The 25,119-nt window shown below is 38.8% G+C and overlaps 2 protein-coding genes across 2 annotated transcripts; one reads left to right on the top strand and one right to left on the bottom strand.

Annotated features, from left to right (window-relative positions):
- Positions 1–331: 331 nt before the first annotated feature.
- Positions 332–4,449, top strand: LOC122838923. The gene is made up of 4 exons (XM_044129971.1): positions 332–1,859; positions 3,079–3,740; positions 3,806–4,081; positions 4,384–4,449. Exons 1-4 carry the CDS (start codon positions 716–718, stop codon positions 4,447–4,449), a joined length of 2,148 nt encoding a protein of 715 aa, XP_043985906.1. The 5' UTR covers positions 332–715.
- Positions 4,450–9,567: 5,118 nt separating this feature from the next.
- lpxn (leupaxin) lies at positions 9,568–23,431 on the bottom strand. Its single transcript, XM_044129806.1, has 9 exons — positions 23,323–23,431; positions 22,473–22,555; positions 22,302–22,369; positions 20,570–20,666; positions 14,557–14,829; positions 14,309–14,482; positions 13,761–13,842; positions 13,530–13,678; positions 9,568–10,808 (listed from the first exon to the last, which is right to left on the bottom strand). The coding sequence occupies exons 1-9, from the start codon at positions 23,420–23,422 to the stop codon at positions 10,542–10,544; spliced, it is 1,293 nt and encodes a 430-aa protein (XP_043985741.1). The 5' UTR covers positions 23,423–23,431; the 3' UTR covers positions 9,568–10,541.
- Between the last annotated feature and the right edge of the window lie 1,688 nt (positions 23,432–25,119).

Raw genomic sequence — 25,119 nt, 5'->3', positions numbered from 1 at the left:
TGCAAAATGGCATGAATAGAAAATCCCTACATAGGATTTACAAGACTGCAGGCTTTTCGTGTGTGGCATTTATATGTCTGCTAGTATGAGAGAGAGGCTGAGATAGCAAGGAGAACTCTGTGTTCAGCCAAAAACAACAAGAAGTTCCTTTTGCACAGAGCAGCCAGCCATGAATCAGGTGTGATACCTGCTCCTAGTATCAGCCAAAACAAACACCCACAAAGTACAGTTGTTTTCCGGCTCAGCTTTTCACTGTGTAAACGTAATTACCAAGGTGTCAAAGTCTTTATTTTCTTCTTAACAGCGGTGTGAGGGATTTATCCCTCAGGTGGTGTTGTTTTTTGTGTGTGTTTTATTTTTTGTTTGGGCCCAGCTTGTTTTTGTTTTGTTAAATTGTTGTTTGTAATTTTGTGTGTATTTGTGTGGAAATATTGTTTAACACCAAGGTTTTTCTTTCCTACCTGGTAAGGTAATTGTCTCCGCCCCTTAATCAGTTCAGGCACTGTTTTAAAAGCCAGGTGTATGGAATTAAGGGGGTGGCTCCCTCCTAGTGTCTGAAATGTTTGTGAAGCTGTGTTTTGTGGAGAGATGTGCAAAGAGTTATATAAAGAAACAATTTAGAGCTCTATGACGGCTGGACATTGTATTTTTTTCATCGCAAACCAACATTTTGGTGTCAGAAGTGGGATGCGACGCTGATTTCCAAGAGCTAATTATGGGTCCAAAGCAGCAGGCAAAAGGCCTCAAAGTGGCAGAAGCAGCTCCAGTGGAGGGTACAGAGCAGGAGGGAACTACAGGTCAGCCGACTTTGCAGTCCAGTGATGAAACTGCGTCTGTGGATATGAACAGCATTGCTGCCATGTTGGAAAGATGTCTTCAGTTCCAGAGTGACTTTGTTGACAGATGGGACAAAGAAGAGTGTAAGCAAGAAAGGAGATGGCACCAGATGCAGGTTGAAATTAACAATCTCAGAGATGATCTGGAGAAGCAGCAGAAAGATGGAGCACAATCAGGCTCCTCATCAGAAGCAGATGTTGAGCCAGCCCCTAGGCCTCAATCTAGAGGTGAGCCAGTACAGAGAGCATGGACTCAATCTGATATTCCAAAGTTTGAGGAGGGAGATGACATTGAACAATACCTGACAACCTTTGAAAGGTTAGCAACGGCATACCAGTGGCCCGAGAGGGACTGGGCAGTAAGATTGGTGCCTCATCTCACCGGTAGGGCCCGAGCAGCATATGTGGCCATGGCTGCAGAGGATTCCTGTGAATATGTTGAAGTAAAAGCAGCAATCTTGACAAAGTATGAGATTAATGAAGAAGTTTACCGACAACGATTCAGAGAACCGGAGGTTCGTGTGAATGAAACCCCTCGAGAGTTCTACAACCGTCTGAAGGACCTTTACTTGAAGTGGATGCAACCTCAGAGGAGAAGAAAGGAGGATATTGGAGAGATTCTCATCCTGGAACAGTTCTACAGTTCTTTGTCACCGGAGCTGAGAGTATGGGTCAAAGAGAGGAACCCAGCATCGGCACAAGAAGCAGCAGAGCTTGTTGAGAATTTCCTGGCTGCAAGGCGGGGACCAAAAACCTTCCGATACAACCTACAACAGAAGTCCAGCTTACTGCAGGGTAAGTCTGTGGGGTTTGGTTTGGGTGGTGGTCCAGGTCAGATAGCAGTTGCAGAGAAGCAAAGGGGAAAAATATTCTTAGCTAAGCCTAAGTCAGAAACAAAACCTATTGTCTGCTATTTCTGTGGTCAAGAGGGTCATATAAAACCAGAGTGCCCATTGAGAAAAGCCAAATCAGCATATTTTTGCACTGTACCAAGGCCAGTGTTTGCAGAAGACCAATTTCAGGGTAAGAAACAAGTCATGGAGGTTAGAGTAAATGGAAAGCCAGCCATTGCTCTGTTAGATACGGGAAGTGTACAGACCTTAGTCCACCCTTCTATGCTGAAAAATCAATGCTATTTAGGGGGCCCAGGTCTTGATATTTCCTGTGTGCATGGTGATCATAAAACTTACCCCACTGCAGCAGTCTATTTAGAGGTGGCAAACCAAACTTATCTTTTAAGTGTTGGTGTAGTGGAAGGTCTTGCCTATAAAGTTATTTTGGGTCAGGATATTCCAGTTTTACCAGAACTGATTCAGGCCTGTAAGCCAGTGTATATTGTAACCAGATCACAAACACGAGCTAAACAGTTAACTGGGGATGAGGATTCTAAGCCTTTACCTGAGGTTGTGGAGACAGGCCAGCATATAAACTCTGAGACTGCTGATGAGTTAAATCCTCTGCGAGAACTGCCTTTCTTTAATATCCCTTTTGAGAGTGTGGTTAAAGTGAGGAAAAGCAAACAACAAAGAAGGCTTCATAAAATGGCAGGCACAGTTAGGCAAACATCATTGGGTTTGCCAGATCTTGATGGGGACACTGTGGGTTCACAAATTGACTTCAAGAGGTTACAACAGTCTGATGAGTCACTGAAGGGTCTTTTTGATCAAGCAATTCCTATCACTGAGGGAGAAATTGGTAAACATCCTGATGGGGGGAATTATATCCTTAGAGATGGGTTGCTTTACCTTCATGGGGGGAAAACAGGATCTGAGAAGCTGGTGGTTCCACAAAGTCTAAGGGAACAAGTGCTAAATTTGGGTCATGGTGCTCCCTGGGCAGGACATTTGGGTTTTAAAAGACCTATGACAGGATTTATGCCAAGTTTTATTGGCCAGGTCTCTTTAATCAAATAAAAGAGTACTGCCAATCATGTGCAGTGTGTCAGCTGTCAGGGGGAAAAAATGTCCCAAAATATCCACTGCAGTCATTACCTATTATTGATGTTCCTTTCAGCAGAATAGGTATGGATATTGTGGGACCACTTGAACGGACCCAGGCAGGAAATCGGTTTATCCTGGTAGTATGCGACTATAGCACTCGCTATCCAGAGGCTTTTCCCCTTAGAGACATAACAGCTAAACAGATAGCATATGCTTTACTCCAGTTGTTCTCTAGGGTGGGGATTCCATCAGAGGTACTTACTGACCAAGGTACTAACTTTCTGTCTAACAATCTTAAGCAGGTCTACAGATTGTTGGGCATAAAGGGTATTCGACCACCCCCTACCACCCACAGACTGATGGGCTGGTGGAGAGGTACAACAGGACATTAAAGAGTATGCTGAAGAAGTTTATCTCTGTCAATGGCAAGGATTGGGATAAGTGGTTACCCTATCTTCTGTTTGCTTATCGTGAAGTTCAAGAGGCATCCACTGGCTTTTCGCCATTTGAACTTCTTTATGGCAGGCAGCTGAGGGGTCCGCTGGATGTTCTTCAAGAGTCCTGGGTCGGCAAGAAGGATCAATCGAACAATGTCATCAGTTACATTCTAAATATGAGACAGAAGATGGAGGAGACAACCAACCTCGTCAGAAGGCACCTGGAGAAGGTTCAACAGCAGCAACAGACCTGGTATGATAAAACTGCCAGATGCAGATCCTTCAAACCAGGTCAGAAGGTTCTCTTATTACTTCCAACATCTGACAATAAACTTCTAGCAAAATGGCAGGGACCATATACGGTTGTAAAGAAGCTAAGTGCTACCACCTATGAGATTGAGATGCCTGAGAGAAGAAACACCAAGCAAACCTTTCACATCAATCTGCTTAAGGAGTGGAAATCCCGGCTCCGCCCCTTAGTCAGCAGTGCTTTGTGCGTGCTGTGGAAGAGGAAGATGATGATGAGGGTGAGTTGCCAACTGTAAAAGACTCTGTTATTTCACTTGATATCTCTCATCTCACCTTCACCCAGCAACAGGAATTGGAGGCCATTATTCCTTCAGATCTCTTCAAAGAACAACCAGGTTCAACAGACTTGGTGGAGCATGATATTCGTTTGAAGACCAGTGTCCCTATCCGGCAACGAATGTTTCAGATCCCAGAGAAGATGGCTCCTGTGTTAAAAGAGGAAATTGAGGTCATGTTGAAGCTTGGCGTGATTGAACCATCCACCAGTGAATGGAGCAATCCGGTGGTTTTGGTTATCAAGAAGGATGGGAGCATCCGCTTTTGCATTGACTTTAGAAAGGTAAATGCTCAATCAGACTTTGATGCCTACCCATTACCAAGGTTGGATGATCTCATTGAATGTGTTGGCCAGGCTAAATATATAAGTACTTTAGACCTTTGCAAGGGATACTGGCAGGTTCCTTTAACAGATGCTGCTAAGCCTGTAACTGCCTTCAGGACCCCGCAGGGATTATGGCAGTTTACAAAGATGCCTTTTGGACTCCATGGCGCACCCGCCACATTTCAAAGACTGATGAATAAGGTACTGTCAGGTATGGAGTCATTTACTGCAGCTTACCTTGACGATATTGTCATTTACAGCAATTCTTGGCAAGAACACCTGATTCATCTGAGACGGTGCTGCAGACCATTAAGCAAGCCGCCTGACTGTTCATCCCAAGAAATGTTCATTGGCAAAGAAAGAGCTCCAGTATTTAGGCCATATCCTGGGTGGAGGAGTCATAAAGCCAGTGAAAGATAAGGTGGAGGCAATTAAAGCAGCAGAGAGACCAACAACCAGAAGACAAGTCAGGTCCTTTTTGGGCCTGGTAGGTTGGTACCGTCCGATTTATCAGGAACTTTTCTGCTAGAGCAGCTCCTCTTTCTGACCTTACTGGGACATCAAACTAAACATTGTTTGGGGAGAAGCACAGGAGAAGGCCTTCCAGGATTTGAAGCAGGCACTGTGCCAAGAACCTGTGCTCCAGAGCCCAAACTTCACTTTACCCTTCACTGTTCAGACTGATGCTTCTGCAAGGGGGATTGGTGGGGTTCTTTGCAGGAGAAGAGAAGAAACCAGTTGCCTACATTAGTAGGAAGTTGTTCCCGCGAGAGACCAGATATTCGGCAGTGGAATTGGAGTGTCTGGCTATCAAATGGACAATTGACTCTTTCAGATATTACCTTCTGGGGCGAGAGTTCACTCTTGAAACTGACCATCGGGCACTGAAATGGTTGGAAGCCATGAAAGACACGAACAGTCGCATAACACGATGGTTCCTGTCTCTCCAACCTTATCGGTTTAAGATAGGCTACATTCCAGGAAAAGAGAATACAGTTGCAGACTTTTTGTCTCGCTGTGAACAGCGAGTCCCTTGAAGGGGAGGGAAGTGTGAGGGATTTATCCCTCAGGTGGTGTTGTTTTTTGTGTGTGTTTTATTTTTTGTTTGGGCCCAGCTTGTTTTTGTTTTGTTAAATTGTTGTTTGTAATTTTGTGTGTATTTGTGTGGAAATATTGTTTAACACCAAGGTTTTTCTTTCCTACCTGGTAAGGTAATTGTCTCCGCCCCTTAATCAGTTCAGGCACTGTTTTAAAAGCCAGGTGTATGGAATTAAGGGGGTGGCTCCCTCCTAGTGTCTGAAATGTTTGTGAAGCTGTGTTTTGTGGAGAGATGTGCAAAGAGTTATATAAAGAAACAATTTAGAGCTCTATGACGGCTGGACATTGTATTTTTTTCATCGCAAACCAACAAGCGGAAAATGCATTCATTTTATCTTCAACACCAAAATCCTTCTAGTCCCAGCGGGTCTAGCCACATTTTCATCTGCTTGCTGGACCACCATGTAGTGTGGACTTCTGTTAATTTGGCTTTTCCTTTTATTGATTCTTTTGTGATATTTTTTTTTCAGTCTCAGCTGTTGGTTACTTTATGCCACAGCATTGTAGAAAATGTAGTTCTTAAAAATGTGCTGATGTACATACCTACTTGTTACTTTACTGGGAATACCTTACCAGCGACCTTCTACAATCAGAGCTGCCAAAATAGTTTTTGGATCAGAATCAACGAGGTGGTGGGAATGTAAATGAATTGAGTTGCTACATAAAAAAAAAAACATTCTTTAGGTTTTGTTATTAAGTTTCCTAATATTCAGGAGTTACACACATGTTCTCAGTATTTGGTAAAATTGCCTTGTAAGGGCTACACAATTGTGCAGTAAATAGTACTGCTGCCTTGCAGCAAGTAGGTCCTGGGTTTAAATCCTAGCCTTTCTGAACAGGTATACCAAGTTCTCCCTGTGTATGTGTGGGTTCTCTCCAGGTATACTGGCTTCCTCCCATATTCCAAAAACATGACTGCCAGGTTGTTTGGTCTCTCTAAATTGTCTCTAGGTGTGAGTATGTGCATGCCTTGTTTCCTGAGTCTCTGCGTTACACTGTAATGGACCAGCAACCTGTCAAATGTGTACCCTGTCGCTGGCTTAATGACCACTGGAGGTAGACACTGGTCTCCAATGCAGGCCTAAGCAGGTATAGACAAACTGTTAGGCTTTGGTCACCATTTTGGAAATACTTCCTGCGAGCTTCCTTGAAATTTTAGTTTGTCCTAAATGTCCTTTGTTTGTCGTATGTGTTCCCGTGTTGCCTACACTATGCTAGAAACTTGTCCAGGATTGACCCTGAATCTAATGATGACCATATAGACATTTGGCTCAATATAACCCAGTAAGGATTAGCTGGTTTTGGCAATGGATGGATGGATTATGCATTGAGGGACAAACTGGTCAAACTATACACAATCAATTGTGTCAAAAATTAACTGAATAAATTACACTCATTAAGTGAGAATGATTAATAATCTTTGAAGATGTTTATTTGATGTTTGCCCCTGGTGTTGTTTTAGAGACTTTTGCATTGTATTTGGCGCTTCCTAAATAATGAGGATATTTAGGGAGAATCAATTCTTTGAGGTAATACTTGGGAGAAAAAGTTTGAAAACCACTGAGGCACAGCATACATCCTTGTGACAAACTGTAGCTAAAGTGGCAGTTTTCTTTCATTAGTACATATAGCATGCAGAAACACTCAGTAATGATGTTGCAGTAATCTGATCCATCTATATTTTACTGTACCTACCAAAGCTGAGTTCATTGAGTTGTCTTTGTTTGGCGTTTCCACAGATGTGTGTTATGTGTCTTCAAGTAAATGTAGTGATTAATGTGTATAAGTACCTTGTGACAGCTTCAGAGCTGATGTGAACTTATAGTTAAGGGCAGGGCCTAGCCGGGTATGACCCACAGTGGGGCCATAATGGGCTGAATAGGGCGCCCCGCCGTCCCCATCAGAGGTGGCCTAGCGGACACAGACATTTTACAGGAGAGGAGGTAAGTGTTTGGTTACAGTCTGAAACAAAAAGAATCCTCCTAAAACCATGCGCCTAATCCCCTCTTCTCCTCCCCCTGTTTCCCTGAGCCCCAACACCTATAATGTTCTAGTTTACCCCTCATTCTGTTAGTTCCTTCTCCAATCAAGCTCAAACATTCATCTTACTTTCCAAACTGCATAATTTTGACTCAGGTTCACTGTTGTAAATGTCACTTGACTTTACACTTACTCCTGCAAAAGCATTTTATGTTTTCTCATTTTTACTGTGTGCCAGTAGATCTTTTTCCTCCTTATTCTCTCACTCCATTTTTATTTTTGGCATTGTTTTTTGGTAGAGATGTGTGTTTAAATGTGTTTATTGGATTTTTCTTTTATGTGTTGTTCTTTCCACAGTGTTTTTTTTTTTTATGTACATCAACTTAGAATAATATTCAGATGCATCAGAAAATCTCCCAGACAGAAAACTAGTGGAAGAATAGAAATAAAGCAATATAACACTTTGCCGTTGTGTTACACGGTGAGATCAGCTCCAAGCTGGCATAGCTGCATTAACTATTCATGTTGAAAAACATGTTTTCTCCTTTGTTTCATACAGTATCTAAATCATTTAATCACAAAGTGAAAACATGAGTTCATTTGAAACAGAGGCATTAGTCAGTTTGCTCATGAAACACTTACAGTCTAGAATGTTTAGATCTGCCTAAATGTGATCCATCCATACTTCTTCCATGATGCACGGTGCACAGTCTGCAGCAGCCTTACAAGGCGGGACCTGACAGCGATGACAGCATGATTAATGCTCAACGTCGTTCCCATTCAAACACTGACTTCACACACCCACGCGCGCGCACACACACAGCTCACGTGGCATGCTTGAGAAAAACTTAAATAAACTTCTCAGTGGGAAAACCATAAAGCTCTCATTGCTTCCGATAGCAGAGTGAAATATATCTATAATGTGACTACAGATAAAACTTAGGTTTGGTTTATTTTTACCCAGATTTGGTTTATTTTTACAAAAGCTTAGTTTACTTACAGTATATTAATATGTTTTCAGAATGTACTTGTACTGTTTTTCTATTATGTGCTTCCTACTTAATTTAGGGAGCCATTTATGTTTTGGAAATTTACTTTTAGCTCATTATTAGCTATTACATTTATATAAAAATGTAATAGCTAGATTAGTTAGTATTGAAAAGAAAGAGCTAGCTGTGTTGAAAGCAGCAGCTTTCTCCAAGGAGCACTAACTTGAAAATGAAAAATAACCAAAATAAAAATGACAAATAAAAAAAAGAGATATTGACAAATCCTTTAGAAATTAGGCAAATGTTTGGTTGTTTGTTTGTTTTTTTATTTAAAGACTGTACACATGTAAATTATATGATAGTATGGAGTGATCAGAAAAAAAGAATATTGGTTTCTGCTCTTTCCTGTTAAACAGCAATTACATGGCCAGCTTGTTGTTGTTGTTTTTGTTGTTTGGTAGCCTCCTGATAATAGTGCCCAAAACTGAATGTTTTTCAGTCAAGTAGATGTAAAACGCAACATTCCATTTGTATTTAAATTCTGCAAAAATTGCAAATTCTTTCTGTTATTTGTGTAGCAATCCAACAAATACCTCATATTCATGTGCAATTTCCACAATTAGCCTATAGGAAACGAAATATAACTCATCCGATGACAGAACGAGCTTAAATCTGCCAGCAACCGCAGAGGCATTAAAACACTTTTGTGGTTCATTCGTCCTTCAACAGTTTCTGAGGGGATGCGGGGATGTGAAGGAGCTCCTTCTAAAAACTACCTTTGTTAACCTCACCACATTCATTAATTTTCGAGAGGCAGTCATAAAGGAGCCTGTGTGGAGGATGAAGAGGATGTCTGAATCCAGTGGCTGCCAGGGGCCAAGTGGTCAATCTGAGACAGAGGAATCACAGGTTGGCATGACGGGTCCATGCCACTCTCTGCCAAGACAAGCTATCGGGCCATATAGACAAATCTCCTGACAAGCTCTCTCAAACTGTGAGAAAGTAAATCCGGTGCTGCCAACTCTAACAGCGAACAGAGGACAGTTTATGGAATCCATTAATTCGGCGCTTTTGTGTTTATCATGGTTCATCTGGAATTTGATTTGTGATTGTAATGTATGAGGTCTCCTCAAAAGTAAAAGCAACCATCAACAACACACCTTGTACAGGCATCCAAAGTCCACACATGGTAATGTTCTCTTCACGGGAAATATTTTGATTGAGTTATAAAAACGATGTCAGTAATAATTACTTACTGATAGTTGCACATGATTTCTCAATGAGTCTGTGCATAACTTATCCCTTTGTATGATGAATCCCTATTCATTTTACAGTGCTTTGATGAATTGTTTATACACCCTGGACTTTTTTAGCATTCTGTCATTTTGGGCCACAAATCCATGCATTGTAGTGGGTTTTTATGTGATCAAGCAACACAAAGTGAAATACAATTGGGATGTGGAAGGAGGTTGATAAGTGGTTGATTACAAATAGAAACAAGAGAAGAGCAGCATGCATGTCTTTGAAATAAACCAGACCATGACTGATAATTATCCATCCATCACTGGCTATCCTCTCTTTTTTCTTTGCAGGGTCAAAGGGATTGAGGGCCTTGGTGCTTATCTCTACAGATCATGGAGGTTGCTAGTCCATTATAGATCAACAAAAAGACGCAGAGAACAAATATCCATACACAGTCATACCTACAGAAAATTAACCGAGATCAATTTACCTAACAGTCATGAATCTGGACCAGGATTAATTCTGCAGTGTACCTGGAGAAAACCAATGGATGCAAGACGAAAACATGGAAACTCCATGTGCCAAGACCCCCAGCCATATTTAAGACCTTCTTGCTGTGAGGAAATAGTGCTATAAACTGTGCCAATGTACAGCCCACTGATCAGTGGATCTGTTGTTAATCCTCTCCTTGCCAATTTAGGCAGATCATCATATCTTACTGGATTCACAGTTATGCCATAAATGTTCAAAGTTTAAGATATAATTTTTATAACCTGACCATCCTTTAAAATTCTCCCCAACTTTATCCCTGATTTTCCGCTTTGTTCCTTCACTCATTTTCTCTAAAAGAATCTTTGAGACTTTTACAGAGCAGCTGTATTTTTATTAAGATCAAAACATACATGTGCACCCGGTTTGCTTGGCATATGTGTTCAACATTTTATTTAGTGGTATTAGGATAAGAAGCATGGAATCTTATCACCTCATTCCACAACCGTGGAATGCAATATTAATAATAGATAATTCAGCTCACTCATGTGGGAAAATAGCCATCCTCTTCCAACTTTAGACATTATGTCTTCATTGTTGAGTGACTTGCTGTTAATGTCTCATAGAAAGAGCTTGTTGAAGCAAGCTGTACAGTAGGGCTTTCCATTCTGCTCCTTGAAGATCCCGTGGCTGAGTTGCCGCAGACAAAAGGCGCAAACAAAGTGCTCAGGATGAAACTTGCGATCGAGAGCTGAAATGCAGCGGCCAGTGATGGGCTTCCCACAACCCCCGCACAGGGTGCCCTGCCTGGAGTGAAAGTGGATGGAACAGAGGGGCCGACCGTCCAGTTCCATGAAGCAACCATCGCTAAATGGCTTCAGACAGTCCTGAATTTAAAAAGAGAAGTAGAGGATAGTGAAGGATTAGGGTAAGCAAAAAGGATGCTCTCTGTCAAATTAAAACTGAATACAGACTGATTAAAAAAAAACAGCAAAATATTTGCAACATCGGCTCAACTCTTCAAGGCTGCGGTTACATTTTTGGCAATGTAGTTCTATGATTACTTTCCAAAATTTGCCTTTATGACTGCTTGGTAACAAACAAGAGATGACTGCGAAATCAGCACCGAGGGGAAAAAATATCAATGATGCATGTTGAATATTTTGACCATTTTAAACAAATTGTGATGAATGAAAAAGGTTATGTTTCTCATCCATATTCAAACTTGAGGAAGCGAACAAAAGTTTTCAGTAGAACTTATGCCCACTGCATTCGCTGTACACAGTGGAGGGGACAGGACGGCATGAAAAAATGCAATTCATAAATAGACATGTAGTCATCTTCTTCAATCAAAACATAGACGTAAAACCCAATAAATAAATAAATGATGAATCAAATAATAATAATAATAATAATAATAATAATAATAATAATAATAATTAATAATACATTATATACCAAATTATATTCATATATAAATGTATTATTATTATTATTATTATTATTATTATTATTATTATTATTATTATTATTATTATTATTTGATTTATTGTTGTTTTTTGACATTATTTAATGTGGAAGAAGTTATTGGATATCATAATTTTCCACAGGGAAGGAAGTGCATGAGCTATTTTTTTAGACAAGTCAGTGCTTCTATTATTCAAAAAGATCACTTTAATAATTGATAAAGTATAACTGTATACTATAATTGATACCACGCAAATTTGTGTAGTTGCACCTTCATGTGGCTAAAGCAATTTTTAAATTTTACATATCAGGCTACTGGGACATACTTGCATCATTCATCATCATCATTGTACATATTCATATAGACAGAATAGGGATGACTGACTGAATGAAAAAAAAACATCTTGCAGTGGGATTAACACTGAGAACATATTGTTAACAGCTTTGTCTTACAAAAGAACCTGTTATTTATAAGAAGGTTGGCTCTAATAAGGTGTTTGGTTGTTTACATTATCCAGTCTGGGCACACCACCAAGTTATTCTGGAGCTAGGAAGTAAATATCCTGTTGAGTTCCTAAATTCAGTTTCATGTTTTTTTAAGGACCCTGTAATCTTTGATAATTAATTATTGGATGGTAAACTGATATTGTTAAGCTGGAGTTGGTGGTGCAGAGGTTGCATAAGTGTGTATGCCCTGAAGCTCGAACTCTATTGAAGTACCTAACTCCACTCTTCAGTCTTATTGGGTAAATGCCTAACATCAATTATAGTGAATGTGATTCATCACTAATAAAGTCCAGCTGTCCCAGCAAAATCTTCCCAACATTTGCTGATTTGCAACTTGTAGTTAAAGCCATAGCCTGTAGAGAGGGAACAAAGGCTCCAGAAGATCACATTGTACGAATGTTAAGGAGCTGCACGAATTTCTGCCAAGTACTGGTTTTGTTTTTAAATGCGCAAATAAAATCTGTTCTCAACACAGGAGAGGAGCTGTTAAACATAAAGCTTTCTTCTAAAGTGAACATCTAGATGTAAGTTTTTTTTTTTTTTTTGTTTGTTTTTTTTTTTGTTGGAACAAATCCAAAATGCAAAACACTAAATATTACAAAAAGAACACAAAGACTAAGGTGAACTCTGGTGACGGCAGCATCATAGTCTGGAGTTACGTTTCTTCAAAAGGAAATGGGTTTTTTGACAAACATGCATTGTGGCAAATGTAAGTCAGTATTGATCCAACGCATTCTGTTACTGGCTAGAATAATGTAATTTTTCTTCATCACTGTATTTCCAAGCATACCTAGAAGACTTCATGGAAGTAAAGTTAAGCATGTTATTGCAAAGCCAAAGTCAAAAACAGTTTGACAGAAACTTTGAGGGCTATGAATAAGACATGTTCACTTAGTCTGACAGGGTTGGACAACTTTTGCCAGTTTGCTCACTCTGTTCTGTGAAAGTTACCCCACCCTATCAAACTATTAACTCCAGTTAAGATGTGGAATGCAAATGAACTTCTACTAAAGCAGAAAGAGTGCTGAAAGGTACTCAACAAAGTTATAGTTTAAGAGTCCACACTTATTCAACTATGTTATTGCTCCTTGTATAATTTTTTTTCTTTTAACAGATATGCTTGTTTTTTAGTTGAACTGTACTGCACAAATTTCATTGTATCACACTGTATATATTCACATTTATTGGGATTATATTCATGGGCTTAAGTTGTTAAATGTCCTAGATTGTAAAAAAATATAATAATAACTCACTTGTAGACCAAAAAGAAAAAGACATAAAGGTGCCATTTTTACCTCTGATAAGCTTTCAGAACTCTGCGCAATTAATATCTTCAAATGCGGCTGATGGAGTAAAGAGAGAAGTGCAGCAGCAGACGGAACCGAATTTGATCGACTGCTCTACACAGCGGTGGCTTTGAAGAAGATACAGAAGATACCCACACAGAGAGAACATGGTTTCCCTGATTTATCTGCAACATTTCCACTGCAACATTTTCATCATACATATGGTTTGCATCAGCCCTGTGGTCAAACTGATGCAAACAAAGCAAGTGTGTGGGTATCTGTCTCATTTATTCTCAAAGTTGTGTGTGTGAGCCGGAGCCGTGTGTGTGGTCTGTGTTGGAGGCTCACTGCGCAGACGAAGCACTCTGGATGCCAGGTGCCATTGGCTGCAGTCAGGTAGTTCTCTCTAACGGACTCCCCACAGCCGGAGCATTTGGGAGCAAAAAGGTGGTAGAAGTCCTTGCAGCAGTATGGTTTTCCATCCTTCTCCAGGAAGCCTTGGATAGATACAGGATACACTGACATGTGTGCTAAATATTACTTTTTATGCTGAGGCAAATAAATTACCAAACATCTCACCGTCTGGCCCAAACAGATCTCCGCAGTGTGTGCAGAAGAAGTGCTCCGGGTGCCAAGTTTGGTCCAGAGCTGTCAAGATGTTCTGGTGGAAAGAAAACACCAAAAATATGACATCTCTATTTTACTTTCTATGGGGATTATTGAAGTTTGTCTCATCTCATGTAGCTAAATGTGAACAAACACCAAAAAAATGGACCGTGAGCCACATGAAGGGAATCAGCAGGGAAGCTGCATTAGTTTCTGATTAATGTGTTTGGTCTGTAGCATGAGGTAATCCCAGTTTGAAAAACCACCAGTATGGGTTTTCCTTTTATTTATTAGCATAACATGTGGTCTTGGCCAAGAAAAAACAAAAAAAAAACAAAAACAAAAAAACATCCAACATGTCATCATGCAATCATCGACATTTTACTGTGTGGATTAATGGATGTAATGGACAATTTAGGACATGAATCGGGAAACAAAAAGAGAAGCTGAGATTAAGTTTGTTATTTAAGATGCTTTACATAAAGTGTAATACTGCATAGTTGGAGTTTCTTATTATATACCTGCAATATCGGCCCCTTGCAGTAGGCGCAGCGTGGAGAAAAGAGCTGATGGTAGTCTTTGTCACAGTACGGCCGTCCCTCTCTCTCAAAGAAGCCTGTTGTGCTCAGCTCGTTCTTACACACCGTACACACAAAGTGCTCAGGGTGCCACACTTCACCCAGAGCTGTGATCACCTAAACAACAACAGTCAAATGAAGTGAAAAAAGACTCCTTTGACTTTATTTAAATTTAAAGGTTCACTTTTTACCTTTCCAACAATGCATTTGTTGCATGCAGCACAGTGGCCTTTGGCTGTGGTGCGCACACCGATCTTCTCCAGGTCCGAGCTCAGACCTCCAAGCAGGTCATCTATAGAATCCGTTTTCTGCGTCTGGGTCGAGGGTTTTGGGTTGGAACTTGCCGGGCCGCTGCTACTCCTGCTGCTGTCGGTGTCCTTCTGCCCTGATCTCCCATCCTCGTTTCTTTTCTTTGTAGACTGCTTCTGTGTCAGTGGTGGAGGGGCTGATGGAGGTAATTGGTTCTGAATAAAGATACATGGATGTCAAAATGTCAGGTTTAGTCTTTACATGTGCTAAAGAGATTTAAGTGCTTAAGTGATCAAATGCTGAAATATTATTTCAGATTTTGCAATGGTGATGTTGGTGCAATACTGCCCTCTAGTGTTAACCCTTATTAAATTATTGGGGCCTGCCCATAGCAATGCATAAGGAGAGCAGTGACTGACTTGCGAAGCAAGTCAGTCACTGCCTCCATGCATTGCATGGCAGGCACCTATTGTTCTACACCCAATAGAACGCCTCTTTATTATTGGGGCCTGCCCCATAGCAATGCATAAGGAGAGCAGTGACTGACTTGCGAAGCAAGTCAGTCACTGCCTCCATGCATTGCATGGCAGGCACCTATTGTTCTACACCCAATAGAACGCCTCTTTAATACGTATTATTTATTATTCTTCCGTTACCGTTAATGCGGCTCGTACCGCTGCGAGCCCACCCACAAAAGTGGTATCAAAACGTGCGGCTCGATCCCGGGAGGGGTGCTATTACTTTTATAAGGAATCGGACTTACGATGGCGACGTAAAAAGCGAAAAACGAGCAAAATTTCCAACTGCCGAAACGCAGAGCATAACTGAAACCAACTGCCGCTCCAGTAGAGTGAGAATTTAAGCAGATTTCTGAACCCAAAGCGATTTTGAAATCGCCGTCACGCCCACAAATATCGCCCGATTGGTATCAAACTCGGTCATGACATTGATACGCATGCCTGCTCCGGTAAAATGTCTTCGATATTTCTCTAGCATTTACGGTTTTCTGTCAAGGTGCTTCAGAGTGAAATTATGGGACAGGGTAACTGACGCTCTCCCTGATTCACTTCCATGTATTTCTGAAAAGTTTCTGCACAATTTTTTGTCTCATCACTGCAATTACTGTGAATGAGGTAAAAATATGAATTGCGGTACTATCGGAGACGACAAATAGCCCTCTTATACGCTTCAAACGGTTTTTGAATATGTATTACGGTTCCTGAACGGCAAAGGTTTGTTCGGAGTGCTTTTTCCATTTTAATTGGCTGGGTGTCTCACAAAGATAGAATTTTTTTCCCCCCTTTCTGTCTCAAACACACTGACAGTTAGCAGCTGATCCATTACCATAGCAACGGAACACATGAGGTCAGAGCAGCTGATTCATGGGAGGACACTTTGGAATGAGCTGGCCTTTATAACTACTTGTGTTTTGGGCATTTTATAACAGATTTTAACAAACCATTGTTACACACAGGATTATGTGTAATTTTTAAATAAAGCTTAATGGAAATTTCCCAATAAAAGCCCCAATATCTCTGTCAGGTGAGTGCAGCGCCGTAAGGCGCTGCAAAAATCTCTGCCTATATTATCTTTTCCTCTCAGGTTATGGCACTGGCTTGCGCAGCAAGCCAGTGCAATGGCATTAACCTTTGACCTAATGATAATAAATAGGACTATCAGAACACCATATCTGTAGTTCTAACTAACACTCAGTTAAAACAGAGCTTCCATTTAGAACTACTGGCTGTTTAGGCCAGTAAATAAGGAATTTAACCCAAACACTGTTAGGCATTGGATTAGTGTGAGCATTTAATATGAAGCTTATGTTTATTTTTCAAAATAAAAGCCTTCATATTGCCCTCAGGTTAATGCATCGCCGTAAGGCGATGCAATAATATTAGAATGCTTTATATTCTTCTCTCAGGTTAGGGATCTGCCTTGCTGCGCAAGGCAGATCATTAAGATAAGACTTTTACCTTAAATAAACTATTAGCTATTTTACTTACTTATTAGTCATTTTAAATATACTGAATGGAGTAAATCAATTACAGAAAACATTCTAATGATACCCCACATGCTATTGGCAACACTTAGGTAAAGATATGTTTGGCCTGCTTTGATCAGAAAAACTAACTGCTTCAAACTATTAGGATTCCATCTCTCCCTGTGTGTTTCATTCTCATGACAGTTGAGCTGCTCTTTAGAACTACAAAGACTGAAGGTTAGAACTACAACATGGTGGAACTGTCAGTTACTACAGAGGAGGACTGAGCTGGCCTTTAGAACTACTTGTGTTTTGAGCATTATAGAACCGATTCAACACAATCACTGTTACACAAGGGATGAGTTTGGCCATTCCAATGAAGCTTAACACAAATTTCAAAATAAAAGCCTTGGCAATTTTTACATCATGTATTTGCTCTTTTTGGCTTTATGTGACTGGTTTATCCAAAGCACTCTTACACATTGTATTAGTGTGGGCATTTATAATGAATTTTTCTGCAAATTTCAAAATAAAAGCCTTAATATGATTTAGGGTCAGGGCACCGCCGCAGGCGGTGCAAAAATATGATTCTGCATTATCTGTTTCTCTCAGGTTAGGGAACTGCCTTGCGCAGCAAGGCAGTTCATTAGCATTAGCCTTTTAGCCTAAATAAGCTATTAGCTATTTTTTGGACTTATTACCCATGTTTAGTATACTTAATGGTGTAAGTCAAGTATAAACAACATGCTAGTGAGCTGATTATCATGCTTAATCGTGCATGTCCATGTTAGTCAACATTCTTGTGATTCTCCACATTGTTCTTTTGAAGTTTTTAAGCTTAGCATTGATGCTAATTCTTAGCATCAGAACGCTGGGTCCAAACCGACGGGCACACTTTGGCAGGCCCCAGTTAAATTTCTTCAGGAATTTTCTAGTTATTCTTAACTTCTTCTTCCGTCAACCGGAATGCGGCTCGCACCGCTGCGAGCCCACCCACAAAAGTGGTATCAAAACGTGCGGCTCGATCCCGGGAGGTGTGCTATTATTTTTGGTGGGATTTGGAGTTACCATGGCGACGTAAAAAGCAAAAAACGACCCCAAAATCACTAACGAGCTCACCAGGTGCAAGTCTTGCGTCAAGGGACGAGGCAACCAGTAAATCCTGAAAATACCCTATTTTGAGGATTTTCTGTGTCGCCATAACCTTATGTAGAAACGCCATTCAAACTTCATTTTGTAGATACGTCCGTGATCTCTTTTAAAGTGAAGACAGCACGTCAATATGTATTATGGTTTGTCCACAACTTCTTTCTAAGCGACCCAAAGTTTTTGATTTTTGGAAAAATCAGAGTGTGAAGGCTGCTCCTCTAGAGTGAGAGTCAGAGCGACATTTTGACCCCAAATCATTTTTTAACTCGCCCTCACGCTCACAAATATTGCATGATTGGTATGAAACTTGGTCATGACATTGATACGCGTGCCTGCTCCGGTCAAATGTTTTCAAAAATTATCTAGCGCTTACAGTTTTCTCTCCAGGTGCTTCAGAGCAAAGTCATGCGCCAGGGTAGCAGACAGATCTCACTGATTCACTTCCATGTATTTCTGAAAAATTTCAGACCTTGGCACACACTTTTTTTTATCTCATCGCTGTTAATACTGTGAGTGAGGTAGAGATATGAATGGCGGGACTATGTGAGACGACAAATAGCCCTCTCATATGCTTCAAACGGTTTTCGAATATGTATTACGGTTCCCGAACGGAAACAGTTTTTGCAATGCTTTTTTAGTCAAACTGGCTGGCTCAAACAGAGAATTGTCTCCCCTGGATGTCTCACTCACAGCTGGCAGAGAGGATTATTTACCATGGCAACGGAACCCAGAGCAGGGAGAGCTGCTGAGGACTACAAATCGCATCACTGTAGTTCGAACTACTAGTTCAGTTAAAACAGAGGAGGACTGAGCTGGCCTTTAGAAAAACTTGCTGCTATGGGCTGTATATAACTAATTTAACCCTGTCACTGTTACACATGGGATGAGTCTAGCCCTTTGAAATGAAGCTTACTGAAAATTTCAAAATAAAAGCCCTTGAAAATTTTTACATCAGGTCATTGCTTTTTGAGCGTTATATGACTGATTTAATCCAATGACTGTTACACATGGGATGACTTTGACCCTTTCAAATGAAGCTTAACAAAAATTTCAAAATAAAAGCTTTGGCAATTTTACATCATATATTTGCTCATTTTTGGCTTTATGTGACTGGTTTATCCAAAGCACTCTTACATTGGATTAGTGTGGGCATTTAATATGAAGCTTACTGCAAATTTCAAAATAAAAGCCTCAATATGCCCCTCTGATAGTGCATCACGGAGGCGTGCAATGATATCATTCTGCATTATCTGTTTATCCGAGGCAGCAAGGCAGTTCATTAGCATTAGCCTTTTAGCTTAAATAAGCTATTTTCTATTTTTCAGACTTATTAGCCATGTTTAGTATACTTAATGGAGTAAGTAAATGACAGTAAACATTCTAATGATACCCCACATGCTACTGAAAGTATTTATGCTTATATTAGCATATTTGCTCATTTTAGCTAATACACTTACTTTATCATACTGAATGTTGCATGTCCAGCTTACTTAACATTCTTGTGATTCTCCACATGCTATTGATTACATTGCAGCTTTCTTTAGCATTGATGCTAATTCTTAGCATCACAACGCTGGGTCCAAACCGACGGGCACACTTTGGCAGGCCCCAGTTAAATTTCTTCAGGAATTTTCTAGTTTCATTTTTAAAATGTTGCTCTACTGCCCCTTTCAGCATGTCCATATGAGGCTGGCAGGTAGTTACAAAAAGCATCTCACTGAAGTTATTTCAGCTAAAAGGCAACATGATCTATTTTGAAGCAGTGTGAACTTTATTCACACATTTCTGTTGGTATCTTTAGCTTAGTTGGCAAAACAAGGTAAGATTTGAGTGTTTGCCTGCAATAAAATGATTTTCCTTGAGGAAAAAAAAAGAGTAGACGTTGATAAATTTCAATATCTTTTGGAAAAACTGAATGTTTGATGAAGTGTCCAATTTTTTCTCCCCATAATAGCACAGTCGCAATCAGAAATATTCAACTCATTAAACTTTTTTATGATTTATTAACAAGATGCAATATTTGGGCGCAACAAATGTATTAACGTCACAGTTTTTAAATACCTATAAAATATTGTTTTAAACCTGTGGGAAAATTTTAATAACCTGTAATGAATGTAAAACAATTTTCTTTGTTTTAAGGCTTGTTGACACCAATCAAGCCTTTGGAAACTCAATAAGGATTCTTCATTTGTTCCTTTGGTGAGGCAGACATAAGCACCGCACATGAAGGCGCTGTAATCATGAGAAAGAAAAACAGTATCAATAAAGCTGTGAGAGATTATATCACCTCACCTGAAGGGCTGTAAGAAAATTTGCAGAAATATTAACATTCCACTGTTATAAGGGAGACTAAAACATTTGGAGCAGCTGCAGAACCTGCCTGATAATATGTCCCTAGATTTTTATCAAAAGTTTTTAGTTACTTAATCGGAATAGCTAAGAAAGCCATGTGTTTGACTGTAGGACACTAAAAACACACACTGAATAAACAAGGGTTTAATGGCAAGAATCCAAAATGAAAATCTGTGGTCACTAGGGACATAAAAAGCAAAATATCTGCCAGAAAGGAAACTAGAAGTATGGACAACAAGAGTTTTGGGAGATAAACCAAACTTGAACTGTTTGAACATGTGACAAAGCGATATATTAGACTGTTTTTATGCAAATGGGTTAAATATTTTCTGATTCCAACTGTGCATCATTAATTAACTAATTTTTTTACCGAGACATCACTTCTACGAGACATTATTATACACAAAATGTGAATTGTGATCATTTATAACCATTTCCTGACACATACAGGTCAACAGCTTTATACTGACCTCTTCTGCTAAACCCATCAGGTCTTGCAAGATAGACTCCAGTTCTAGAGTTGGTGAGTCCGGAGGCAGAGCAGCTGCAACAGGCGCGGGTAGGTCACTGTGTTAAAAACAAATGTAAAAAAATAATAAATACATACATGACACTACAAAAACCTTTGTGATAATAAAAAGCATTTAGAGACCAAATTTACAGTTCTTTTGTTGCCCATGTTTTAGGTGCTTAACTAAATAATATTAGTTAAGCCAAATATTGTCAAAGCATGTTTGGCTTTTAAATGTATTTTATGATGGTTGAAAGCAATTTAAAATATATTTAGTAAAATCTGAAAAAGCCGGAACAGCCTAACTTAACTCATAAACAAATAAGTTATGAACATGTGTGAAAGGTAGATTGAAACAAGAAGACATTGTTTTAAACACTTTGACCTTCTATTAAACACAAAATAGCAAAATATCTTAAAAATAAAATTGTCATACTATGAAAAACTCATCTAAATTTGCAACCACTTGAAATGCATTGTTTGGAATTGTCTTGCTGAAAGTAGCATTCAGATGAATGTGCTTAACTTTCCTAAACCTTTAAGATTTTTGGTTTCAACTATGTTTATAAAATATCATAGTGCTGTCTATGTTGACTGCTTTTGTACTAGTTAGAACCGCATAAAGATCAAATCATTTATGTGTTGAGCTAATTTACAAAGGGTGTGCTTTCCTTTTATCCTGAACATTTGTTGCTCCAAAACATTGCATGCATATACCACATTAATGAAGTGCTCTTGCATTGAATGTTACACTGTGATCCATCAGATTATAGGATTTTTTTATTTCTATTTTTTTTCTGATTCAGAAGACATGCGGCCTTGTTGGATCACGATGTTACATGTTTGCTTCACATAGTAAAGTTTTAACTGGTGGAGACAAGAAAAACATGTTCTCATCATGGTATGTGGGTTTTTAGAGGTTTCTGTTTACGATGAGCTGAAATTTTACAAATGTCTTGTTTTTCGGTTGTTATATGCCTTTATTTTTATAAATGTTTTAATTAGCTTTGATCCATTTATTTTGTTTGTGTCCTCTTTTACTTCTTTTTTTCTCCTCTGGCATCATCCTCTTTCTGATCACTGTCATATGACTACCACTTAAGCTTATTTCCAATTATGTCCTTCTGTGTGTGCTTTGTTGTTTTGTTGCCAAGATCTTGTTTAACTTATTTCACCTGTCAGATTTGAAACAAACTCTATTGTGTGTCAGTGGTTTGTAACCTACTTGTCCCATGCATACAAGCCTGACTCAGTTCTTATCCGCTCTTTAGGAAACTGCTATTTTATTTTAGAAAACTTTGCTATTTTGCCATGACTTGGGCCACAGAATCATCCAAGTGTTTTGGGCCTGCTTTATAAGCATGACTTTTTTCAATTAAATTGCATTTTATCTATCTTATTTACATCAACTTTATAAGTGTTTTCTTGTGTAAGGTTATTTTAAGAGCTTCAGTGCTCACACATTCACATACCCCCTATAAATACAAATGATGACACACAAGGACACACACCCTAATTGTGCTAATTATTTGTTTTATGCATTCCAACAATATTTGTTTTGCAAGGCAAATATGACAAGCTGTATACCTCAGCTATGAATATATTTGCTGTCTTGAAACAATTTAATGTTTTACTAAAATTCTGTTTAATTTTACACTAAAACACAGGACAAACAGGCATTTACACATTACCTGTAGACATCAGAGCTGGTTGAGTTTTTCTCTTCCTTTTTGTCTCTGGCAAGAATGGCAGCTGGAGCCTGTGTGAACAATGGAGTTACATTGACCTTTTGTTTACATAAATATTTGAGCTTGTTTTAGTCCGTTTAAAATGATAAGCATATTTCTTTCTCTTTTGTTCACCTGTCCACCAGCTGCAGTGGTGGATTCCCGGAGACTGTTTGAAGCTGTAGTAGGACTCAAAGCCAGCTCCTCTAACAGCAAATCTGCAGACGAAAGCAAATTGTGAAGCTTCATGGCAACTTCTGGGTTGTGGTGTAACAGATTAATCTCGAGTAGTGTTAATGTTAAAGCTGAGACCATTACTCTGCTTGTTAACCAAAAAACACATTAATTTTTTGGAGGGTAGTGAATTTCCTGTGAGGATAAATGTGCAAACAAACTGAGGTTGTTTCATACAAGCCGACTTCCTGAGGAAATGAGAACATTGCTACGTTGCAGAAGTGAAACTTGTCTTAATGTCACAAGAATGTGGTGGCAAATACTGAGGCGATTTCATGCCGTCCTTTTGTGACACGTTATTAAAAGGGAAACATGGAAGATAAAAAATTAGGCATATTTAATATACATTGTACTGGTTTAGAATGAAAGAGTCAAACCTTTGGTCGCTAAAAAGAAAACCAGATGTCAAGTTTGAAGCAAGGAGCACGTTGTAGATATTGCGATTACTTTGAAACTGTGCATTTACATTTACATGTTGATCAGCATTTCTCAAGCACAGTCAGCAGAATCCGCATGTTGTAATACCAAACAACTTACTAAAAAACAACTGGTTGGTAAAACAAATAATAAAAAAATACAATTACAATTTCTCATGATGTACCCAAAATGATTTCGTTTGTAGTAATTACTGAACAGCACAGATGTGTTTATATAGTTGATCTTGGTCAGTAATCTCTATTATGTATTAAAGCTTCATTTAAATATATGCAGTTTTCATGTTATCATCAGCAGAGAAAGAAAGTCACCTTACCGAGTTCATCCATGTTGTTTCCTGCTCTCAACACTTGGGTGTGTGTGCTTTTTTTCTTTACTGCTGTTTTGTCACGGGGGTAACAAGCCTTGTTTCTCATCAGATCTACACCACTACTTCCTGCAGGGACGTTTTTTTTTTCTTTACCATAATAAGATCTAATGCTGCGTGATGTCGCAGTTCAAGGATCAAACCTTCAAGTTTCATCTTGATCTTGCAATATTTTCTCACATTTTGTACTCAGTTTTGAAATGTGCTTGAACTAAATTGTGCATGCTACTTGCTAGTGTAAATGGTAAATGATTAAAACAATGTGCTTATAGTACCAGAACAATTTTAACAATTGCAGTGGTTTTAATAAGATGTTTATACATACAGCGAGATATGTACGTTTTACTTGCTGAAGTGTATCATTGTAAAGATGAAAATAAGTTACAAATTGATGCTAAGGCATCTCAGTGGAGATATTTCAACAACTCAATGCATATTTACTCATTACAGACATATTTAGTTAGCATTTTGAAATGAAAACATGACTTGAATGTTCACACAAATGCTTTGAGGCAACGAAAGCAAAAATGTGATCTTTATATTTGTCTAAAGAAAGACACAATCAGACTGTTCTGAATGCTCCCTTTCTTAAATGTAACACTTCACAAGTGATTTTAATCTGAACTAAAAGGGATTCTGAAAGTCATCAAGGTCGCTGAATTACGATTTAAACCTGACATGTAGGTAGGCAGCTTTCATAAGCTTGATTGTTTTTCAGTGGTATCAAATTAATGATTGTTACGATGATAAAATTAAACACTGCACATCAACAGTATGGTAATTAAAACAAAACCACAACGCTGCATGTAGCAACCAGCAGTATAATAATTGCCAGTAATATAATAATTTGCAGACAATATGATGACATTTTTTTTATTCTATCCTGTAATACCAATGAGGAAGTAAGTTATACGATTGACATATCACTTTTTAAAAAGTGTTTAAGATTTCATAACTCTTAAATTATTGCTTATATTATAATACCTTGCAATTTTAGGTAATTTGGTATGGCTGAAAAACCCAATTGAAAAATATATTGTACATATATTTTTTAAACAAAATATATAGATATAAAAAAATCATTATTCTATAGATTGATAAATAATCTAGAATAAATTTCTAGGAAGTGTCATTTTCAAATAAGTGTTCCCTTATGCTTTGACAGTTACCAGTCAATAATTTAATAAGTTACTATCAGCAAAGTTGAATTGCATGACTGGCTAAAAAGTTTTATCACATTTTGGCATGATACATTTAATACGGGCAAAATATTAAATTACTTTCAAATATTGTGGTATTAGCCATATTACATCACTAATGTGCAATACAGTGTGCAATACAATACAATATGTCTCAAAGCCAAAAAGAAAATTACTTACTACTTTTTTTTTTACATGTCCATAAATGTAAAATAAATAAAAAAATTAGTTAATAGATAAATGAGGAGTACTGATCAGATGTCCAAATCATCTCAGTAGACTCCACTAGAGGTGGGGTGGAAGTGGCTCCATCTGAATCCTTATTGAGGATGAACATTTTGACTGCTTACATCCAGGACGTCATTCTGTTTTCTCAAACACAGTGAAAACTCTTCTCAGACGGTTTTTATTATTATTCCCAAGATCCCTCGATAACTGACCAAAACAGGGGCCTCAACCAATGTTTTCAGCACATTGCTGGTTGCTACGTGAACATTATATTTTTAAAACGATTAAAAGAGCCAGAATCGTCCATAAAATCTCTGCT

Source organism: Gambusia affinis, linkage group LG10 (assembly GCF_019740435.1).
Source record: "Gambusia affinis linkage group LG10, SWU_Gaff_1.0, whole genome shotgun sequence".
Classification (NCBI taxonomy): Eukaryota; Metazoa; Chordata; class Actinopteri; order Cyprinodontiformes; family Poeciliidae; genus Gambusia; species Gambusia affinis.
The sequence above is the reverse complement of the archived record's forward strand: the minus strand, read 5'-3'. Positions and strand labels throughout refer to the sequence as shown.

Coding starts and splice junctions, on each gene's coding strand:
- LOC122838923 (XM_044129971.1), top strand. CDS start 716: ATGGGTCCAAAGCAGCAGGCAAAAGGCCTCAAAGTGGCAGAAGCAGCT. Junction 1,860..3,078: donor TGCAGAAGACCAATTTCAGG/GTAAGAAACAAG, acceptor AATCTTAAGCAG/GTCTACAGATTGTTGGGCAT. Junction 4,082..4,383: donor TTTGCATTGACTTTAGAAAG/GTAAATGCTCAA, acceptor TGTCATTTACAG/CAATTCTTGGCAAGAACACC.
- lpxn (XM_044129806.1), bottom strand. CDS start 23,422: ATGAGAAACAAGGCTTGTTACCCCCGTGACAAAACAGCAGTAAAGAAA. Junction 20,667..22,301: donor ACCAGCTCTGATGTCTACAG/GTAATGTGTAAA, acceptor TTTTTAACACAG/TGACCTACCCGCGCCTGTTG. Junction 14,830..20,569: donor TGATGGGTTTAGCAGAAGAG/GTCAGTATAAAG, acceptor ATCTTTATTCAG/AACCAATTACCTCCATCAGC.